Below are 24484 nucleotides of genomic sequence, written 5' to 3' on the forward strand. Positions count from 1 at the left end.
GAAGAAAATAGTTGGGCAGTTAGACTGCTGAGTGTGACTCCTGACCAGCTGAGAAGAAAGAATGGACTATAGAAGCTTCGTAGGAATAGATTGCAACAGTGAACTGAATATGTTGAGCCCCTAGTATTTGCTTACATTTAAACAGAAGCCTGGAAAATGAAACAGTTTTGGTTTAACCACTGCTCTAGATTTATTGGGCCCCAGTTGCACATTGCCTGAGACCTGAAGATACATACCTTTTTAGAATTACTCTATTTCCATTAAGATAACCCTGAATAGGTTTTGGAGAAGGGGTAAATTGAGTGGCAGGAGCCCAGCATAAGAAAAGGTAATCTAGGAAGTAGGTCATATTACACATGCATAGGTATAGTACTAGCTATACCTGTGCATCACCTCTACTAAGGCCTTGTGGTGCCAAACAATAAGAGTAGGGCTTCCCTTCCCCTCTATCACCATCTACCAGTCACCAGGAATTTTGACTTGTAGCTGTAGCAGTTTCCATTTACATAGTGAAGCCATGAGGAAGCGAGTGTCACTCCTTCAGGCAAGAAGAGTATTTGTTATGTGCCTCCAAGAGAACAGTGAATTCAGATTCCAAGAAAAGAGATTCCATAACCATTAGGAATTACTTCTCAGTGGTAAGAGTTGTTTGACAGTGGAATAGAATGGCTCTCCTTTTTTGGAGGTCTTTAATAAACCTCAGCCAGCTCATGGCAGTGCTAAAGCTGAGTATTCCTGTTTGGCCAGGGGTTGGACTGGGTGGTCCTTGTGGCCCCTTCCAACTCTATGATTCTAAGTTGACTCCAGCTTATGGTGACCCTGTCATTTTTGCAGGAGGTTTCCATTGCCTTCCTCTAATGCTAAGAGGTGTGACTTGCCCAAGGTCACCAAATGGTTTTCCATACATACCTCCCCAAGGGTTTGAACTCTAGCCTCTGAGAGGTCTAGTGCAGTACTCAAACCACTACACCACACTGACTTGAAAAGAGCATGCTGACTGCTGTAGCATTCTGGACTGCACCATTTCATGCTGTAGATGTGACTTCAATTTCTGGATGTTCCTGCATGTTTTGTTTTTAAAAGCCCTCCATGAATCAAAGCAGCTAGTTGGCTGGTTAGTTACTTTGTCACATTTCCACAACAAACTGTGAGAAAAGCAATTCACAAACAACATTAACTTGTCAAAATGCAACATGCTTAAAGTTGCATCAGCACAACAAGCATGGAACAAATTCATTGCAATGAAAACAGAGCAATCCCTTTTTCCTGATACTAAGGGGGCTACAGGAGACTGATTTAAACGTAATTCAAAAGAACAGAACTGGAGGGGGATATTTTTTTATTTTAAACTGAAGATCCCAGCATGGCCAAGATCTTCACATGGTTAACTTTTTCAGGCTCTACAGAGGAGGAAGCAGGGTCATCTCTTTCCTGTCTTCTCCAAAGGAGACTGATAGTAGCAAAATCAAAATTCTGGAGAATAGCAGTGATGGTACTTCCCCATCCCTCAGCCTTTCAGTACTGATCTAACTATATATTACAGAGAAGTGGTGCTAAACATATTTTCTGTGTTGTAATCATTTGCTTCCACAATATCAGAAAGCATTTAAAAAAATATAACACGCATATATCTTCTCTATTTTTGGTCTGAACGGATAAAGTCTAAAATTCTGATTTTATTCTCTACAAGATTTCAGTTGGCTATTACTCATAAAAACTATAGTTTTTAATCAGTATTTCATCTTGGTTGTGCTCTTCTTGGCTTAAAATTGTTAGTTTAGGATTGCTTCTTCCAGTCATGTTTAAAAGACGTGCTGTTCCCTGGCAGATTTTAACACGGATCCGCTTATGCATCGTTGAGAAAGTATCTTATTAATAGAAGCTTTAGACCTTTGAAAGTAAATAGCAATCTACTTCACAAGTTTTCGTGTGTTTGTTTTTGAGATTAAATAGCTTCATCATGTTTCTCTGAAATCCCTTTTAGTAACAAAGAAGCAAACAAAAGAATGACTGAAGGACTATCTAGTATTTAACCTGTCCATTAGAAAGCCTTGTAGCAGTAGTATAACGATGCCTTTAAATTTAATAATAGGTTTTTCTCCATAGCAAAAAGCTTTCGAGTGTGAATTCCTGTAGAAATTTTTATTTCAACTGATGTGTGGAGAAAAAGACCAGTCAGCCAAATTATTTGAAATATTCTCAAAGAGATTAGTGTCAAGGTTATTGCCGCTACAGTAGTAATTTTCTGGTTCAAGAAAATGAGTGAACTGAAGCTATTATAAGCAAGCATTATAGTTTTCCCAATGTATCTTTGGATTAAAAGTGTCTTTTGTTTTAACCATAGAAATCAGAACTGTTGCATTTAAAATATGTGTTCCTATATCTACTTAGTTACCATACAATTCCTGGGATAAAAATGCCCACAAAGTGAACATGATTTAGCATGTGTATGCAGATGAAATGTCATCTTGTAACATTAGTCATTATTTAATATTTTGTATTAAAGGATGTTTTAATGGAATACATTTTTCCTATTCAAAGGATGGTGCTGGAGAACTGTATGCAGTAACATTGACAATAGCAATTCACAGTAGCTGCTGGGAGTTTGTCCCTTTAGCTAACTAATTGAGTTAGGTGGCTGCTCTCCCACATGTGGAAAACTGTAGCCCTCCACATGCTTGTGGCCACCAACTCCCTTCCTCCCTAGCCATTGTTGAAGGATTGTGGCAGCTGCACTCCAAAAACATCTGGTATGGACATTCTTTAGTGTGGAAGATGACTTTTTTGTGTGTGATGGCTTTGGTCCTGGAAAGGTGAAACAAGCTCAAAGACAAGAGACCCTACAGCAATTTTGGAGAGTCTTGTTAACAAAGGTGCATTACAGACGGGCCTAAGAGGCGCTGTTCTTGCTCCACGATTACGCACGAGGCGCCTTGCAGACACGCCTTGCCCCTCGCGCGTAACTGATACGTCAAGATAGCAGCGCCCTATACAGATGGACGCCGCCATCTTGACATAGCAGACGCTCTGCGTCCGCACGACCCAACCCAGAAGAGACGTCGCGAGTGCGCGCTTTGGCACTTGCGACGTCTCTTCCAGGTTTCCGGAAGGAGCGCGATTTTCACGCTCCTTTTTTGCAGCGCGGAGGAGTCGCGCGGTTTGGCTGCTGCGGCCCCTCCACGCTGCAACCGGCAGCGGCCTGAGACCGCCCCTTTTGGGCGGTCTGTAACGGGCCAAAGTAATGGCATTTCAGAAGCTGTGGCTGATGCTTCAGGAGGTCCAAAACTCCACCAGAATATCCCAGTGCAGATAACTGTTTAGACTGAATAAACTGAGGGAAGCAGTCTGGTAAGACCATATTATAGTCAGCCCTCTGTATCCACAGATTCTTTATTCATGGATTCAGCTACCCACAGCTTGAAAATAGTTTTATAAATATTTTTTTCCATTTTATATAAGGAACATCATTTTACTATGCCATTATATTTAATAGGGCTTGAGCATCCATGGATTTTTGTATTCATGGGGAGTCCTGAAACCAAACCCCAGCGCATACTAAGGGCACACTGCATTATCCATCCCATTCATTGGTCTGTAAGTTCAGCAGAAAAATTCATCATGACTATGGCATACAACTGGAAGAGAGTAAGAAGGGAGTACAAGTGGCAGCAACCTGTAGTTAAGCAAAAACCCAATGAATGTGTGATTTGATGCACAGAAACTGAATGCCACAACCTAAGGCAAAAGAAAGTGTACATAAGAACAGCCAGCCTGAAAGCAAACCATTGATGACTTTCAAGAAAAATGGCTTACTTCCTAACCAAGCAGAGCTAATGTGATAAATTACACATATTCATCACACAACATTTCTTTGAAGCTTAGCCTATGGAATGCCTAAGGGAAGCTCAAAAGGCACTTTAAGAAACTTTACATATCATTGGAACAGCACAGACAAAGTATTACAGCTGTGGTCAATATTTTAGAAGTAATTAAAATGATTTCTCCTCACATCTTTATTCCAGAGTATCTGTGTGTGCACAGATATTTATACATGTATGGGTTTCCATTTAACCCAGAGAAGTGTTCCATCTTTCTCTTGAGCATATTTTAAAAGAAGATTCCTGTAAAGAAAGTAGCAAAACATGAAGATGAACATTTTTTTTGCCTACTAATTTTTTGCAACCCAATCTGCTATACAGACAGTTCATAGTAACCCTGCTTCAGAGTAGCCTGGTTCAGATTTGGGCTTTGAATGTCTTTTGGGTTCTGGAGAAAGAACCATTAATAAACAATCACCCTATACTACTACACAGTATGTCACAAAAGGTGCTTGGTCTATATAATCATGGATAAAAATATTTCACAAAACTGAATTTATTTAACATGCCTCTTTATTAATCTTAACTGTGGAATATGGTTTAGAGAGGGTGATGTCATGGGTTACCTGGACCTATTTGATCTTCAACATGCCATGATATTGCAGTGAGAAGCAAGGAAAACATATAAACTCCAGCATCATATCTCTGACTGACCCATGTCAAGGCAAGGTGCTGAGTGAAGAAAGCTAAGTGTCATGCCTACAGCTTAATCTTTGGAACACTGCAGGCAAGAATGAAAGTCCTGTTCGTAGAAGAGTTTCTCATGTCCTTCTCAGAGGGTATTTTTTCCTTGTGTTTGGAGGGCCTTCTTGTTCAAAGACAGGAATGAAGACTCTTTGCTAGTACAGAATTATATACTTCAGCTGGAGCAATTCTTATTTTTAACTGCCGTCATGCCCTATGGTGACCCTCAACTTATGATTACTTTGGAAGCAACTGGTTCTTAAGCAGTTCTAAACTCCACTGATATAGTGAGAGAGATGAGTATGTCTCATTTCACATTGAAGTAAATGGTGCTTGTCTCTAGCTAAGCAGCTAAGTGTGATGCCAACTTAAGCTTTTGAACACCGTGGGTGTGATTTAAAGCCTGGCAGATGTGGAAATATCCTGTTCTTTTCACACAAAGGTCTCAGCTTATAAATAGATTGAATGGTGTTTTGCTCCCCAAAAAACAGAAATGTGGAGCCTCTGCTAATGCAGGATTGTATACCCATGCTGGAACAACTAACCCATAAGGAATGCTAAACCTCATTGGTTTCAATGAGAGAGATAGGCTTGTGTCTGATTTTCCATTGAAATGAATGACATCTATTTTGTGTTGCTGCACCTTTCTTGTTTAGTAATAGTAACTAGTCAATAAATTCAATCATAAAGCTGATAAACACAAACAGAATGCTGGATATTTTTTCTTGTCATGATTTTGACCTCGTGTGTGTGTGTGTGTGTGTGTGTACTTTCAAGTTTTTGTTGACATACAGCCACCCCACAAAGTTTTCTTAGGCAAGGAATGCCCAGAGGTGCATTTGCCAACTCTTAAATCTAACCTACAGCATCTCGCACCCAAGTACTAACCAGGGCTGACCCTGCTTAACATGCTAGACAATTTAAAAAAAAAAAAGACTATGAACAAAGGGAATTTTTAACTTTATTTTTTCTAACTGCAGATTTATATTCTACTAATCATAGTCTCAGAATACACTGTCAGAATAAAAGCAAATGTTGGCAATCTTAAAATACAATAATGTCTAGCAATCATTTCCAAAGAATCATAGCAATTCTGTAATTCCAATTTAAACAGCTAAAAATAGATTTGCTGTCCTGAAATCCATTTGACCCTTAGCTCACAAATTACAAGGCAAAGAAAGATTAATAGGAGCCTTAAAAAAAAAAAAAGAAAGAAGACTGACACATTTTAGCTAAGCAGGTAGTGATATAATCTCATAAATTATTGGTCAAGATGTTTTCTCCACAGTGAACCATTTAGGTGGTTGCCTTTTACACATTATTAAGTAATTTATTGTCATTCGCAGCTTTGGAAGCCTGAAATTAAAAATAAAAAGAGAGAAGTTTAAGTATGCTCTGTATTTATATGGGAAGACTAAAAACCTCTGTTTCATCCAGTTCAAGTTGGATCAATATTACATTAGCTCAGTAGGCAAAGTCTTACATGTCGTGTAAGAAAATTCAATACTATTTTATATCATAGTCTGCAGAGCTTTTGGCTGCTGAATTGACACAGCTAGATATGAGAATTCAACGGTGATGTCTAGCAGCAATATTCAGAATAATGAAATGTAAAATTACCAAGTAGGTATGACTTTAAAAATATAAACCCATGAGTCACACTGCATCTTAAAAGTGTGAATCTGCTTAAAACATGTTCCATTCTGTTTGCTGTTTCAAAAGAAGCTTTCTTGCAGGAAGTGAGAACTTGGGCTCAGAGGCTGGGTCAGAATAAATAGCACAATATGAGATGTAGTGAGCTCTTTTGTCTTCTTCATTATAGTGATCAAGGGGCTGATAGAAAGGAACAGGGGAAAGAAAATTTTCCCTATTAGACTTCAGGAGGAAAGACAATGAGAGGACATGTGAATAGCTGAATGCTTGAAGAAAACAAAACAGTAGATGATAGGAGGGGGGTGTTATAAAAAATTAAGAAAATGGGATGTACAAATGAAGAGCTTTCTGTGGTTCCTGGAAAGGTTGCCAGGTCCTTCTATTGACTATAGGTGCAGCATATGGAGCTATCCAATGCAAGTCCCATACCTCATCCAAATTTCTGACCTAGTTCCCTTCCTTGTACCTTCAAGTCTCTCCGTATGTATGGACATCACACAACAAACATCAAAGGTCCCATATTTACGTTGTGGAAGAAAAATATCAGTGCCAAACAAAAAAGTGTCAAACAAATTGATGTCAATTCTGTATGTGTAATTTGTGATTTGTATACAGGTTACAACTTGGATATGCAGCTTCTAAAAAAGTGCATCCCTTGCAGCTATAACTTTGACTGTATGAAAGTGGATTTGGTAAGCAGAGGTGTCCAGTGCCTGTTACTCAAAACACCATTTGGTGTTGGGCCATACCTCACAACTAGACTTCACAACCAAGCTCCTGTTGTTCCTTTGAAAGGTTGCACCTGTTAGTGTAGTAAATTGCTCCATGCAATGCCTTAACATCTGCTCTTAGCAAGATGTGCCATGGCATAAGCCCAGTCAACCTCAGTCAGCTTTGTTAGAAATGGAGAAAAAAGTGAACAGCCTAGCTGTCGGGGGGGGGGAGTATTCCTAAATCAGAAGGTATTGCTGAGATAACTAAGAACTGATGAACTCATTTTGCTTCTTTCCACCCTTTCACAGATGAATCCAGTAATGGTATTGAGTTCTTGTTATACCTATTTGTGCTCTCTTTCTCTCTTTCTCTCTCTGTCTCTCTCTTCTCACCCCAAGCATGATTCTTTGAACTTCTTACTGACACCACAACGATATGATCTCTTTCACACTACACATTTATAGCACTCTGATACTACTTTAACTTACATGGCTCCATCTGGTGGAATCTAAGAATTGCAGTTTTGTGAGATATTTAAAATTCACTTCCATAGAGTTCGAACCTTACCAAACTATAAATCCCATGTTTCCATAGGAAGAAACCTATGGAAAGTTGGGTAAAGAGATGAAGACCTGTGATTTCCCCTCTAGAACTAAAGATGTTCTGTTGGCCGCTTTTATTGATACTGTACTTGTCTTGAACAGATATTTAAAACCTGGTAGTGTTTGAGAGAACAATTGTGGTGTACTGGTTTGAGCATTGGACTCTAGAAATCAGGGTTTAAGCATCTGCTCAGCCATGGAAACCCACTGGGTGACCATGGGCAAGTCACACTCTCTCAGCCTCAGATGATGGCAATAGCAAACCCCATCTGAAGAAACTTGCCAAGAAAACCCTAAAATATGTTCATATTAGGGTTGTCATAAGTTGGAAATGACTAGAAGGCAGATAGCAGCAACAAGGTATTTGTTAAACTAAACTTACTATCTTACTATCTAATTGAACAGTGTTTAATAGAATGTTTAGATTCACAGTGGAGCTGTTGATATTTATAGAGTAATTGTCTGTCTGGATTGGCAGTTTCGGGTGGATAGAAGGGAGGCAATGTGCTGCCACACAGCATAGCATGCATTTACATTCATGTGGCTGGAACATGTGGCACCTCATATCTAACTTCTAGAGAAGCAAAAGATTACTGCAGAGTTAAGGAATGCATGACCCTCCAGATGTTATGGAAGTACAATTCCTGGCATCCCTCACTACTGACTGTACAAATTAGTTCTGATCAGAGTTACACTTGCGTTCCAACACCATATAACCCATCTCTCACCCCTGGGTTACTGGAACACTGTGTGTGAAAGTTATGAGCAGACGGGGCTTATGGAAAACACCACTGAGAGAAGAGGCAATAAGTGCTGATTTAGTTCTTGAGAGTGGATAAGCAAATGCCTGGGAAGGAACTGAATCTGTGCAGTGTTTGGCTCTTAGCCATATGGAAATTGTGGTAAGAGGCTCTTAGGCTTAGGAACTTTAGCCAATCCTGTTAAGGATTTTTACTAGTAAAAGATTTGTTGTTCTTAAACTTACAGAGGCGACTTCACTGGCATACATCTTCAGTGAATACCTCTGAGGGATATTATCATAATGGAAATAAAAATATTTCATACTCACTGTGAATTATTTCCTTAGTGACACAAGCTATAGTAAGTATGATCAAAAGGGGAAAGCCTTGAGCTTCAAGCTGTTGAAAGAAATAGGAAGGAACAACATGCATGTGTGAGAGAAGGAGGGTGTCATTGATTACTGGGCAGTTGGTGCCATTCAAGCATTTATCTGAATTTACTGAACAACCCTTGATAGCATGCACATTGGGTTACTAATAAAAGAGTTTAAAGTTTGGGGTATACAGTATCTTACAGAGGGGTGCATATAACCATTTCTTTAAGGGTGTAATCATGGGATGCCCCCCCCCCTCCAGATAATATTGACATTCAAGTCCTAACATCACTAGCCAGCCCAGCTAATGGTAAGAAATGCTGGAAGTTGCAGTCCAACCAAATCTGGAGTACTGATTGCTTCTCACCCATGATGTAGAAGCAAATGGAAAAACAGAAGGGCAGCCCCTGAAAACCATATATAATGTATATAATTTACCAGTTGAAAATGTCAAATAGACAAACTAGTTCACATCAAAGCCAATGAAGGGATTGTTGCATATAGTAAAGTGATACCAAATCTTATATGAAGTCCAATTAATGGCATGACAATTAATCCTCTGTAGTGCCACTGTTCAGCTGCTTTAAGCATGTCCCAGTTTTGATCCCTTCCTCCCACTTCCCCCCTTTGTCTTCACCTTACTTCCACTGCTGCAAATTATGTTCAAAGTGCAAAAGTAGTTTTCATTCTATTAACTTAGCAAGGAGAAGAAGAGAGAAGGAGGAGATGGAATCTTCCCCTTCCCAGTAGGTTCATGCAAAAACAAACTGCTATGGTCTCTCCTTGTTCCGCAGTAATAATTTTTTACCATCTTGACTACATTCTAATGTTGCTTGGCTACACATATCCCAGTTTTCATCTATGAAATGTTGGAGAGTATGGTGTTTCACTTTTAAATATTATTTGTTTCAATGCAATTCACTTGTTCTTGTCATTAGTTTATTTGATGAGTGCTGGTATTGATTTCTGAATGGTGAGTGTACTTGATCCATCTGCAAAGGGATCTTGTAGCCTCTTTGAGACTAACTGAGAGAAAGCACCCATTGCCCATTTGCTATCAATAGCATCTCTTGTTCCTATTAGATATTTCAGTTTGTTTGTAACTGTGTGTTTAATTACTTACAGTCATGATCATAAAAATGTATCCCTTGGAAATAAATTCTGTGTTTTCCCCATTTTACATTGGTATTTGGAAATAGGTAGGGATTAATTACTTTTAATCCAGGCTATGTCTATTTCAACTGTGATCATTTGTGAATCTGTTCTGTCCCATTTCAGCATCACTCTTAAGATTTTGAATGCTAAAAAGGGTACAAAATGTTGCATTTAATTCTTGGCAAGCTGTACATAATCTGAACGATAACTGCATTCCAATGTGTTTATTAGTCTGAAATAGTGAGCTTCAGGCCAGTTCTTCTTCAAAATACAGACTAAACAAAATCTTTTAACATCTCTAGTTATTCTGTTTAAAAGACAATGATTTTATCGTGGGATGGAACAATAAATTGTTTTTGGTTAATAAGATTGGACCATTGTAGGATACTTCCTATTTCCTCTAAAGGCCTCTCTTCAGGGGTCTACAGTAGGCAGTTTTCTTTTGTTATAGAGACTTAACCATTACCTTCTTGTTTCCTTTCAGTTGGCCCTCACATAGGCCGATATTGTGGGCAAAACACACCAGGCCGTGTCCGCTCTTCGACTGGTATTCTTTCTATGGTTTTCTACACTGACAGTGCAATAGCAAAGGAAGGATTCTCTGCAAACTACACTGTCTTACAGAACAGTGTATCAGAAGGTCAGTGTTCATCCATCCTGCAGAGCAATGCATCAAGTATTCTCCATAAAGTCTCGCCTCCTGCTGGGTGCTGTATGAAATATTAAACTAAAGTTTAGCTAAATAAGTGTACTCTGACTATTGTCTGTCTGTCTGTCTGTCTGTCTGTCTGTCTGTCTCTCTCTCTCTCTCTGTGTGTGTGTGTGTGTGTGTGTGTGTGTGTTTAAAGTGGCTACCCTTTGACTATTAATGCTACAAGGCATTTTCTTTCAGATTTATTCTCTAAAAAGTCATGAGGTTATGAAAAACTTCCCCCAGTGGAAATTGAGAACAAGAAATCTGAACAATAAAGTCAAAACCAAGACCTAAGTTGTGCAAAGGTTGGATTTATGATGCCAATTTACTGTGCACAACCCCTTCTCTAAGCACATTGGACTAAACTGCAATGAACAGGACTTGTTAGGCAATGAGTTGTGACTAGCATTCTATTAATTTTAGCAGGTTATTCTAGAGAGGACTAATGTTAAAACGGTATCCATTGTAGCTTGTTTTTCTGATTCTGTTGTTGCAAAGGCAGAAGAAAAAGGTGAGAACTGAGAGGGAAATTATACTGGACCAAAAATTCAAAATACCCATCATTCTTTCTGGATTTATAGACAGGTACAATTTGCTATGCAAAGACATAGCATGGCCCTCAGTGGAAGTCTCCAGCAGCTTCAGATCCAAACTAATTCTAATCTGTTCATGAAATTACTTGTACATTTTTATCTAGCTTCTCTGTCCAAAAGAAAGTAAATATGGTGGCTAGATTAGAGTATACATGCATTTGGATCCAGAACAATTAATCAGATTTGTTAGAGCAAATACGAACAGTGAGATATGTAAACCTCACTACATTTATGTTAGACCAGTGCATTAAACAGATACAGCCATTTTCAAAGTCATAGCTGTACCAGTCCAACCAATTTATTGCTTCATAAACCCAATTAAATCTTAGTTGTAATCTACCAAAGCATATGTTTAAATAAATAAATACAATTAATAAATAAAATTAATTAGTATTACATATGCTACACTCCTCCCTTCTCTCAAGTTATACCGAATAGATATGGCGGATATGTATGCATTTGTCTGTGCATATGAATTAAGATAAACATATCCTAGTTGTAGTAGTATTCCTTGCCATGTTAGCCTGTTTCAGACAGAAAGGAACTCAGTAACACCTTTGAGAGTTTGAAGTATGCAAAATGTAAAAACAATTAAAATTATTACCTGCTAGCTTCTAAAACAGCCCAGCTAAAAATTACCTGGATGAAAAATTTGTTTATTATTGAAACAACAACAAAAGCTCATATTCTTAGGCCTTCAAAATTTATGGAAGATTTCAGATTATTATTATTAACCTTTATTTATATAAAGGTTAATAATAATAATTTGAAATTGCATAGGTGAAAGCTGAACTGAAAGTGTTTATCAAGTGAGAGCCCAGGAACTGGAAAATAAAAGCCAAGAGTCAGAAAAAACAAATGGTCAGAACCAAGAAAACAGATCATTGGCCAGCCAAAGCCTTGAAATGACCTTCCTATTAAGAATTTCTTGTTCAGGAAGGATCACTCCAGAGTTTGGAGAAATGCTTCTAAAATCTCATTGGTTACACTTAAACTCCAAAGCCATTTTTGTTACTTTACTTACCTTTCTAGCAGTAGCAACTTTGGTTTCCATGCCAATTCATGAGTGAATCTGCTCTGGGTTTCAGTCTGAAATTTAAAAAAAGCTGGACCCTGTTCTAGTTAAGGCTAAAACCCAGAACAGATTCACTGTTCCACTGACATAGTATCATGATTAGCACAAATATACCAGAAATAGATAATTTCACCCCACTGGATAAGCCTATGCTACTATATATTCAAGCATTTTACCAAAAAAAGAAACTGGTTCAGTGATGAGGAATCACTTTAGTGCCATTGTTTGCCATTGTCTTCAGTTGGAAATAAGCTGCAATCATTGTTTTTTGTCACAGTAGTCCTGCAGATCGGCAAGTTCATGTTATTGAATGAATTGTTACTTTCAGATTTCCAGTGTGCTGAACCACTCGGCATGGAGTCTGGTGAAATTCATTCTGACCAAATCAGTGCCTCTTCCCAGTATAGCACCAACTGGTCTTCTGAAAGGTCCCGATTAAATTACCCTGAAAATGGATGGACACCTGGAGAAGACACCAGCAGAGAATGGATACAGGTACAAAAAGATTATCAAACCATACTAATAAAAAACTGTCACTCTGTTATAGGGCTACAAAGAAACAACAACAACAAAACAGAGATAGTGGTTTCTGAAAGAAATACAGTTGGCCCTTCGAATCAGCTGGGTTTTGGTTCCAGAATACATACCCCCATAGATACTAAAATTTGCAGATGCTAAAGTCCCATTATATAGAATGGTGTAGTAAAATATTGTCTCTTATATAAAATGACAAAATCAAGGTTTCCTTTTTGGAATTTATTTCAAAACATGTTCAAGCCATGGATAGTGGAATCCATGAATACAAACTCTGTGGATACAAAGGGCCAACTGCATATTATAGTATGCCATTATATATGTCTGCATAATAGAGAATACACTGCACCCAAACAGCCTTTGTTAGGTGCATAATGTTTTTGTGTATGTTTCCAAGTGTGTGCGTGCGTGCGTGTGTGTGTGTGCACACGCGCGCCAAGATTCATGCTTTTGCTTCCTGCCAAGTCTTCTGGGTACAAATAACATATTTTGCTTTAGTGGGAAAAGTCAACATTAGTTTAATAGGTACTTAAGGTGAAACTCTGTTCAGGCTGCTGAATAGCCTGTGCTAGCTTTTTGTTGAATGATACTTGGGTAGCTAGTGAAAATTTCATTTTTAAAGTCCTAGGTTTTACACAAGTTAACCAAAGAAAACGATATTGGTATTAGTCCAACATAGCATCAGAGAAGGAAAATAGCATGCTAGTGCAGTTCTGTTGGTTTTTTTTCACATTTGTGCAAGTGATAGCAAACATGTCCTTGCAGACCCTAGACATGTAGCAAACTGTACAGTCAATTCAGCAACTGCTTGCTATACACAAATGTTGTAATATGTATATAGTCTGGAACTAGATCCCACGGTGACTGGCCATTGTTTTTTGTTCATAACTTCCAACTGTAAATCACATACTGACATAGTGTGGAACAAGAGAACATAAGAAAGAGGAAACTGCACTTGGCTTTGTAAGACAAGTTTAAATTTTAAAATAAAATGTAAAATGGAGGAGCATGGAACCCAGTATGCAAGCAGGAGAACATGAGAGCCAAGGGACTATAAGTAACATTTAGGTTGCATGTGTGTCCCTTTTGTTCAATAAAATTTCCATACCACTTCTCAGGAAGATACAGAAAGCTGTTTTAAAAAATTGTTACATGCATACTACAGTAAATGCTTATTAAAATATGTTTCTGCTCATATGCAGAAAATTCACATTGATATATTGCAATTAAAACATGCACTCACTCACTCACACACACACACACACGTGCACACACTAGACCAAGCTCATTGCATGTCTGTATGGATTAATGTGTGGATTTTCTGAATTGTGTTCTTCAAAGAACAGTTCTTTTGTGTTATGTCAGAAACTTTTCTCTGTGCACTTACTACATTACCTGTTTTTTGCTGTAGTGTGGGACAGCTATAGATTCTTAAAAGACAAGATTGATCTGGTGAAACAGAAGATGTAGCTAGCATATTTAAGCTATTGTGTAAGTAGTAGTGGAATCTTGCAGTCTGATTTGCCCAATAGAACTGAGCATCATGCATGTGCTATTTACACAATCTTCATGGTCGTACCTACCAGAGAAAGCAAGAAAAAGCAAGCCCAAGGCCACAGTAGTAAATTTTAAGCAACTCTTTAAAATATTTAACTTGCAGTATAATAACCCAGTAGTACAACTGAAGGCTGCACTGAATCCTTCCCCTCTGAGCTAATAGTTCTTTTTCATCTGTGCAATGGACCTTGTGCTATGGCAATGACACTTTTGGATTCTGGCCTGTGCCTACATGATGCCCCCTCACTCCAGTATAGACCTTCAAAACTGTGCCTCCTTTCATGATTGAGAAAGTTCAGGTGGACAGGAAACACTTTTCTTCATTAGCAATTTTCTGTTTTTACAGTACTGATATGTACAAAAGTAAAACCAAACCCACATTTTTTCCCTATCATGTGTGGCTACATTAAAATTATCCATGTGAATTGTTATAGAACTGAGCTAAACGAATACTGCTAGATGGTTAGGTTGCTCTTTTTAACAGAGTTTGATAAGAATTCAAAGAGTTTCTTATTATAAATATAGAACATTTTCCCTACTCTGTTTAATTAGAATCTTCACTTTTCTCTTTAATTGTGATCTAAATGCAGCTGGTGACAGCAGGAGTCAGGAGAGAAATGTTCACGTTTGTTAGATTAATAATGCAATATTGAAAGCTTCCAGTGGTTTTAAGTAACTGGGGCATTCTTTGCACTTTTATTGTTTTCCATAGGAAATATCCAACTGACATATAAGAATAATGCATCATTAGCTATCAATAAGAGCGTTCACATCAGCATTTCCTTTGAGAATTGCTGTCTGCAAGAAAGCTAAAAAACATGTTGAGTGGTAATCAGCAAGAGGAAGAAAGTCAGGGGAAATCTTTCATTCTTGATCCTTTGGTAAACATTGGAACTCTCAGGTGTCTTGCTTGTGAGGCCTCAGCACATCCTGAGCTTCTGAAAACCAGTTAATTGTAAATTATAATTTTAATCACACTTCACTATGACAAACAGAAATCAGTTTATTCTAACCCTCCAAGGAGAAAGAGTGGTGAAATCTGGAAACCTTAACTATAAATGTTGGCTTTAATCCATGCCATTTATAACCACAGAGGGCTAGGAAATATAAAAAAAAAATATTCCACATTTTTATAGCGCCGTCCTTTTAAAAGGAAAATTTATGTTCTGTTCATATTGACCACTGCATATTCTAGTTAAAAAAAAAAGGGGGGGGTCTAACATTAAGATTGTAATTTTCAGTTCTTCACACTTCAGCAGATATTTAAATGTGGACAGGTTCAAATGAAAACTTTTAAAAAATGAAAACAGTTTTTAAAAGGTATATTAATTTCCAGAAGAATCAACAGGAGGTAACAATATGCCAAAGGGTGCTAAAAACATGAGCTAAAATGCATTTAAATGATAATTTCATTATGGCACAGTACAAACTCAGTATCTTATGCCACTGATTAATGTATAATATAAAGGAAGACATTCCAGAATCTAGATTTTGGCATATCCCCTTTATACTTCTAGAGTCAATCCTATAATATGAACTATAGTGCTCAGAATTCAAAGATACAGCCATGTTAGTCTGTAGAATCAGTATGTAGAGAGATCTTGTAGCACCTTTGAAACTAACTTAAATAAAGAACTTGGCAGCATGAGCTTTTGTATACTTCAGTCTACTTCTCAGGTTAGTATGTGATCTATACCCAAGGTATACACAAAAATACCTGACATCTTGAATTATTAAGTACTTTAATGTGTATACAGGCTTCAAGTATGTTTACCTATCCTTCTATACCTTGATATTATTCTTAATGAAAAATATGGATAAAAAGAAGAGCAAAACCCATAATAGGCATGAGATTGGAATGTTAACAGGTTTAATGCTTTACATTTTAGCAAGATACAGAGATCTGAAATTTTGGAACCCACATCTCAGCAACACAAGAGTGGATACAAATAGGGAACTCTATTCAAGTTACTTATATATGTCCTTAGATTTCTGTGAATACAACTGAAAGAGCTTTTCTAATTAAGGGGAGAGGTAGTGTGTTTTCCCCAGTGACTAGATCTCTAGCACAACAGCATTTAGGTAACTGAAGTTAATTTACATCCAGAGAACAAGAAAATTTTCATCAATTTTGAATTTAAAAAAAAATCAGGGTAGGATAACAATATAAATATATCAGTGGCTTTCAAAAAGGCACATCGACAGAGAAATGTATATGTTCAACTTGCACAGAAGATGCAAAAGGATTGATACCAATCTCTGGCTGTCAGTAATGTGTAAGCAATATAAATGTCCAAATCTATGTCCATGGACATCTGAGCAAAATTGTTCCATAAATGTCTCTATTTTTAAGAGAATTTAATAATAATAATAATAATAATAATAATAATAATAATATGTTTTATTTATAGACCGCTATTCCGCTTTGATCATAGCGGTGTACAAGTAAAAAATTGCAATGACAAATGCAAAGTACAATCAAAATATTTTAAAAAGAAATAATTGATATTAATTAAAAAAGAATGTTGTCTTCCAGGCGAGGCCTGTTGTTGCTGGACTGCCTCTCTCCCCCTCAAGATGGTGGTCAGGAGGAGGGCTCTTTGTCTTCAGGCCAGGCCTCTCTCCCCCTCAAGATGGTGGTTGGAGGAGGGCTGTGTGTATAAGGGATATACTGCCAAGGCAGCTGAGGTGGCTGTGTGTGACCCAAGCTTGGAAATGTTACTCTTTTGGTCTGCAACTCCCTTCCCAACACTGTGGTCATTTTAGTCATGGTAGCCATGTTGGTTCACAGGAAAATATCCATTTCTATTTGGAACAAAATCCAGAAGTGGATTTAATTGCTCCTTTATCTTCACCAAGACTTGATAGATTTTATATTTTGTGTGCATTTCAACTCCTTTTCAAAGCAAAGTAGTATTATTATCAGGATTTTTTCCAAACAGCCCTTTAATTTAATCAGGAGTAAGGAACTGCAGTTGAAGTGCAACACTAACTGCCCCTCATTATCATACTCTTTCATGGCAAAAACAGTATCATGTTTCTATTTCTGCAATGTAAACAACAAACATGTTAATAGGTATCAATTACCAACAGTTCTAGCTCTCAAAACCAGTAAGAAAGCCAACACAAGGGTTCCACATCTGGTTTTAGTGAAATCTGTTCCTGTCTGTGGTATTTAAAAACTAAGGAACTCCTGTTATTGTACAATTGGGAATCCTAAGGGAGTAAAATGCTAATCAAATCCATAACATGTAAGGATTTTATGATTGGGCTTGCAGTACTACATTCCTTTTAAACGGATGGCAGATTTTTTCCCTGGCAGCAGGGACTGTATTTTTACAGAGTACATTTAATGTGCATATTTAGAACCAACAGTTACATTTAAGCAGTACATATAAAGCCACTACATTTATATAACTTTTATATCATGGTTTAGAAACCCTTGAGCAAAACCTATGCGTTTGTAAACACAGTTAGCACCTTGCATTTCTTCTTTTTGTACTGTTGTATTACTGACTTTAGTTAATTCTAGCCAGAGGCTTTCCCTATCCCACAATTGCTATTGTGCAGAAGAAGGGATGGTGTTGTGGAAAGAGAGACATCATGAACTTAGTATGTTAAATTTATAATGATATGGATGCAAGGAGTTTGCATGCAGTTACAGAACTGATAAGTGATGAACAGACTCCATACAGGAGTGTAGGAAATCCAGGTCTGTTGCCAGAATGTTAGAGATGCATGAAGTGAACATTTTTGTTTTATGTTGTTGTAAATCAAAATGTCTATTACAGTTTCTTTCTCCGTTGTTTGTGGTATATACAAATCATCACATCTTATGAATATATGTCCCATGAATTTCCAGTATAATTACTAGCTAGGCAGCTTGTTTGTCTGTTTATAACCTGTCCTTCAAATAAAATGTTTCCAGGGCTGCTTACGTAAGGTTCAACTAAAACAATCAACATGTTAAAATACAATAAAATAACTGTTTACTTAGGCAGAAACAAAACAGATCTTTTTCACTGTTAAAGTGAGCAGCAACGCTTGAATTCAGTACACAGAAAAAACATATTGCACGTAAACCAGAGATGAGCAACATGGGATAAGTAACTATGGGCTTGGACAGACAGGCCAAAATAAAGCTGCTTCAGGTCACTTTGGAGGTATGCTGTTTAAATGACACATACATCTTAAGAGGCCAGAAGCTGCACCAAAGCTGTGGTCCAGTCCTTAGGACTGGAACGTGGCTTTGGCATATCTTCTGGTCTTTTAGGACACATGCAGCATTTAAACAGCATACCTCCAAAGTGACCCGAAGCAGCTTTATTTTGGCCTGTTTGTTCAGGCCCTAGGTTTCCCACCACCTTCACCGCTTAACACCATCCTTGTACTTCTCAACATAAATCCACTCTATACTATGGAGTTTAATGGCATTCTTCTCTTATGTACATTTAACCCAGCAGGGAATATGTGTGAGTAAACAGTTTAAATCCCCATACCATACTCCCAAGACAAATAAATTTGGAATTAGTCCATAAAAAAGTTATCTTTTCTTTATAATTCTTTGGGTGCCTTTCCTGAAAATCTGAAGTTTCACACAATGCATTTACTTTAATAAGCCTCTGTCTACCCTCTATTCCTGTGGGAAACTCAAAAAGACCTTTTTGCATCTCTTTTCTATCTGCACTGAGCTCAAGACAGCCTGGCTTAATGCTCTGGATGAAATTAGAGATGACTTAGGAGTTCCATGATCAGGATCTCCTGATGATCAGGAGCATTGTTTACTTTCAAGCAACCATTGGGGCTTCTTCCTTATTTTAAGTCATGTAGAGATGGCCATTAATCCTTTCTTCCATTCACCCATCCATCCAGCCTCTATAAACTAAATCACACAAACGCTGAGCCAAAAATTGCTTTTCTATCCTCCAAAAATTGGGAAATAAACTTGAATCAACATGTAGGGAGTTAGCACTGTGGGTGGGGGTTTCTTTAGCTTTAAACCATTTTTGCTAAAGTAAATAGCCACACATGTACTTGGAGTAACAGAGGACAAATAAGGACTTGAGAGCAAATAACAGCTTAGAAGCACTATGATAGAAACATATGAAACATCTCTGCCCTGGTGCCATTTCTGTGATCACTTTAGCAGCCGTATAGATGTCCTGTGAAAATGAGAAATGAAAGCCAAAAGAGACTCTGAGCACAGCTCTCATGCACCATGCTTGCTTAGTCCTCTCTTGCTCTTTAAGACTAGAGGGTGTATCTGCTCTGTTGCATTGAACTCTGGTGACCCATGACCTTTCAGAAGGCTGTTTGGCAGCTTTATGAACTACCTTTTAATATTAAAATATCTTCTGAGCTCTTCTTTACTCATAGGTCAAATATTTGATACTTGGGTGGAATCAGGATGAGGAAGAACCTAATTTTTTTCTTATTTTTTTTAAACCTTGGAAACTGTACTGCAGATAACAGCTTTTGTGATATTAATTCATCCAACACCTTCCATTGATTAAAGCATCAACAATGCTTACATTTCTGTCTCTCACAAGAAAATTATTGATTGTATTTAAAGCATTTATTGGTATATACTTCCTCAAAACAAAAGGTGCCCCAAATGGAGCTTCCGTCCTTTTCCATTCAAATTATCGAGCAATCCATATTCCTTTAATATTTATAACTTGGTAACTGCAGGAGAGGGAAGGGAGACTGATAAACATTGGTGCAAAGGAGATGTATTCTAGCAGCAGGTCTGAAAATGATTGCAGTTTTATCATATGGCGTCTTGCATTAGCATCTGTACAGCTGTCTGTTTCTATAGCAGGCACACACATACATTTTCTTATATGTATATAGGCTGGCACACAGTGCATACTTTTTTCCAGTAAGTTTACATTTATTTAATTGTTTAGCTTGGGTTCACTGAGGGCCTTATCAAAATGCTTCACATGAGAGCCTAAAGGGATATACACTGCAAAGTGTGCTATGACTGTTTTTGTTTGCATCCTTCCCTCTGCTCCCACTTTGAAGGGGAAGCTTACTCCGTATATGACTGAATTGTACAACAACTCCTTGGGATAAGATGAAACCTAGAAATCACTTGGCTTTCAAGTCTTCTCTGGCTTTGAAAGGTTGCCTGAAAGCAGAAGTTCACAGTCCTCATTGTCAGGCTTCCTCATCTTTAAGGAGTGCACTAACATGAAAGCCAGGTTACTGTCAATTCATTTCCTCTCTGCACCTCCCTCCTCCCCACAACCGCACTTTCATGAACACAAGTTATCTATTCAGTTTGTGTCATTTCACATTTCATAATGCCACTCCAAAAAATTATAACAAGCAGCTCAGACTGTTCAGTTGAGAAGGAATCAGCACAAAGCTGGTTTTCTATCTTTATTTTGTGCAGGAGGGAAAAATAAAGAAGGAAGGAAAGAAGGAAAGACAACTACAGATTAAGAGGTTTATTTTGTAGTCATTGTTCAGAAGGGAGATAGGAAGCTGATTTGTTTCAGCTCAAACTGTTTGTCTATCTAGCCTGATATTCATCTTTTTTAAAATGGCAATGCTAGGAATGTTATGCATTAATGTTGGAGACCCTCAAGACCCTTCTGAGATATCCATCCAGTACTCTAGGTTACCCCAAAGGTTTGTCTGTGCAACCCTGTGCATGTTTGCTTAGAACCCTCATTATCTTAGGTGGAACTTACTTCTCTCTAAAGACACGTCATTGTAGCCAATCATCTATCTTTGGTTGATATTTTATTATCAAAATATTTTATCGCAATACTGATATTTCTCAGTATCACAAAAGAGATATTGTGGCCAAGTCCTCCTCTTAGTATGAATTTGGGTAGGTCCATTGAATCAAGACTCACCATTCAGTAAATGGTTCAGTGGATCTATTCTGCCTGACACCATTCAGGATATATATCTATAATTACACTGTTTAGCACAATGTTATATATTTCACATATAACTGATATCTAAAGTGGGATCTTATATCATTTTTCTTCTGGAAGATATATAGGCTCTTGATGCAAGGTACAATACAGTTCATGCAAAATAAATTCACGTGCCTGCCTTTGATGATATCTATGGCCACAAGAAATATACCTCAGTAATCAAAAAAGCCAATCACAGGAAATAGATCACGATATAGTTGCTATAAACATGGTTGTCATTAGGCTCTTTTTTCATATTGAGCTGTCCAGCAGCTATCTTTCACATTAACCGAAGAAATTCAAAAAGCACAGCTTTTCCCAACTTGGAGTTAGAGTGACAGGGAAATCTGCTGTGGTAGTAGTTAAAGCAACAGAAGCCCTAGTAGAGATAAAACACTTGCTGCCTTCATTTGTACATTCCGAACATCAGGGTATTGGCAGCCTTGGCAAAATCAGCTGGGTGGTAATGAGTGTTTCCACCATTAGGACCCAAGCTATAAAAGGAGACAGACAGGTTCACAGCCTGAAACCCATATTGTTCAGTCCCAAAGACAGAAGCCCTGGAAAAGTGATATCAGCCCATATGTAGGAACAGAAGAGGGTGCAAGGATGCTGTCGGGAAACAAGTAAACACTGATAGCGCAGCATCTGCTACTGTGCAGATTTAATTACAGAGCAGCTTGCCATCACATTTAGGCTCTGTTTTTGTATTTCTCCCCAAACTTGTTTTCACATCTGTACTATGATAGAAGAGAGAAGAATTTGGAGGCCATCTGGGTCTTATTCAGGCTGCAGTATGTCCCATTAAGTCTATTGCTCTCTGGTCATACACTGTCCATATCCATGTGTTTTCTAGCCTTCCTGTCTTCCCTCCTTGAACTTTGCCCTCTTTACTGCACTGTCATACTGGTGGGGGAGAGGAGGTCAAATGATCTATGCTTCATTGAGTCAATGATCCATTCTTTCAAAATCCATTGAATACCATTTCCCTGTCGGTGCAAACTCGTTTGGGGAGGGGGTTGTTACTGTCATTTCCTGCCATCAGTGGAGACAGGACTGAAAGACAATTCCATTTTATAAAACCTGAAGTGATTTTGTTTTCCTTTACTTTAAAATATACTCTCTAAATGCCTCATTTGAAGCTGTACATCTGTCTGACAAACAACAGTTTCCAGCAACTTAAAAAAAAAGCCTTCTTCAATTAAACAAACTGAAGTCCATCTCTTGTGTCCATTAAGGGGAAGCCCAGGCTTCAATTCAGACTCAGTGTTTAAAGTTAACATCTGACAAGCAGCTGGTACCTATGTAGTCTGTTGTTTTCCTTCTGTGTGGCCTCCTGTGCTGAATTCACCAGATCAAGTTTATTCTTTTTGTAGTACAGCCAGTGCTGCTCCCACATGATGCACACCCACCCATTGAGAGATTAATGCACAAACTGCAGTTCAGGTCCATATGAAATTTTCAGAACCATTTGCACTGAGATTCATATCAGTTTTGCCAGAAACAACAGGCACTGAAAGAAAAGGTTGAGAAATTGAATTGTTGGCCAATTAAAGATGTCCTGCCTTGTTCTGTTGGTGCAGAAATATGGGAAATGTCTCCAGATTTCACTGTCTAGCTTTTCTGAGCATACTGAAACTATTCTGAGTAGCAACTCAGTGTGAATAGCAAGTTTATTCATTTATTTATCACATTGCTATGCAGCTCTTCCTTCAAAGTAGTTCACATATGGTTTCTAGGCAGTCTCCTATTCAGATAGCTTACAAAGCAACACCACTTAGCTTCATCAGTAGAACTGCATCTTTTGTTTTTAGAGCATAGTCTATTTTTAGAACATGCAAAGTGGAAAAAACATAGGAAGGAAGGCTTTTACATGGATGGAGACACTTCCTGCTTACTCTGGGATCTGAATGACGCTCCAAGCAGCTCACAGTCATGTATGTAGAGATGCTGTGTCCTGCAGTGGGAAACACTCTCCCACCTCTTTTCATCTCAGTTGTGGTATATACATTGTTCCATCTATCTCACCATTGGGTGGTCAGAGTGTACACCACATGCTACATGAGGCCATGCCAGACCAAAAATGTGCCCTCAGACCTATGGAGTCCCTACAAAGTGAAGAGACTCCAATACTTTAAACAGCTAATAATGCTTGCTGTACCTTGGCATGGACAAGCTTTGGATTACCATGGCAATCAAATGTCATGCAAGTTTCCCCCCTTCTTTCATCCCCCTCACTCGCTCCAGTTCCATCTTAAAACCTTAATTCTCACAAACACTCTCATCCCCTCCTTCATCCACTTCATATACTGGAGTCCCTGCTTATAATTTTGTCCCTCCAGTTACAAACATTCCCACCTCCTCCTTTCATTCACTAATTCCAGTCCCACTTTATGCTTCCAAATGCTCCTCCCCCCCCCCCCCTTCCATTCCACTCACTCCAGGCCCCACTTCAAATCTCATCCCTCCCAAATGCTCCCACTGTGTGCTTTCCTTCACCTCACCGCAGTCCTGGCTTAAAATCTCTCAGCCCCTCCTTCCATCCATTCACTTTTCTCCCAGATTCAATTTTAATTCCTTGCTTACAATTGCTCCTGCCCCCTCCTTCCATCCTTTTCACTCACTTCAAACCTGGCTTAAAATCTTGTCATTTGTAAATGCTTCTGCCCCTTCCTTTCCCCCTCACTCACTGCAGTGCCATCTTAAAATCTTATCCCACATTTGCAAACACTCTCACATCCTTCTTCCATCCCGCCTCACTCCCATGTTAGCTTAAAATGAATTACAGTGGTACCCCGGGATACGAATGCGCCGGGTTACGAATTTTTCGGGATACGAAAAAATCCCATAGGGATTTATTGCTTCGGCTTACGAAGGTTTCTTCGGGTTACGAAAAAACCGCGGCGCTATTTTCCGCCACCGGAGGGCAGCAGAGAGCTATTTTTCCATTAGCGCCTATGGGAATTCGGCTTACGAAGGTATTTCGGGTTACGAAATTAACCGCGGAACGAATTAATTTCGTAACCCGGGGTACCACTGTACTCTACAAATGGCTGGATGTATTAATCATTTTTAAAATTAAAAATCTTGAAAATGTATGGCTCAAATGTAGTGCAAGGTTCTTGAATAGGCTCCTTGGCCCCACTGTGGCTACCCATTCCTAGCTGCCCATTTGACTGCTACATCTCTCCAGAGGTCAATCAAGGATCTTTCCTTCTTCTAGCTAGAAGTGCCATGAATTACATACCTGGTACTTTCTGTGTTACACTGGCCATGTGTGCAGTGGCTGAAGTGGA

The 24484-nt window shown here is 38.4% G+C and overlaps 1 protein-coding gene across 3 annotated transcripts in view; it reads left to right on the forward strand.

The window, feature by feature from the left end:
- Positions 1-24484, forward strand: part of NRP1 (neuropilin 1) — a 168995-nt gene that overhangs the window by 78402 nt on the left and 66109 nt on the right. For all 3 annotated transcript variants that reach the window (XR_006104564.1, XM_042474180.1, XM_042474181.1), the window contains exons 5-6: positions 10285-10440; positions 12491-12657. Coding sequence is in view for 2 of the 3 variants with exons in the window: in XM_042474180.1 (XP_042330114.1) it covers positions 10285-10440; positions 12491-12657 (323 nt within the window). In the remaining variant the exon portion in view is untranslated. The remainder of the gene's footprint in view (positions 1-10284; positions 10441-12490; positions 12658-24484) is intronic.

This window comes from Sceloporus undulatus, chromosome 6 (genome assembly GCF_019175285.1).
Source record: "Sceloporus undulatus isolate JIND9_A2432 ecotype Alabama chromosome 6, SceUnd_v1.1, whole genome shotgun sequence".
In the NCBI taxonomy this organism is placed as follows: Eukaryota; Metazoa; Chordata; class Lepidosauria; order Squamata; family Phrynosomatidae; genus Sceloporus; species Sceloporus undulatus.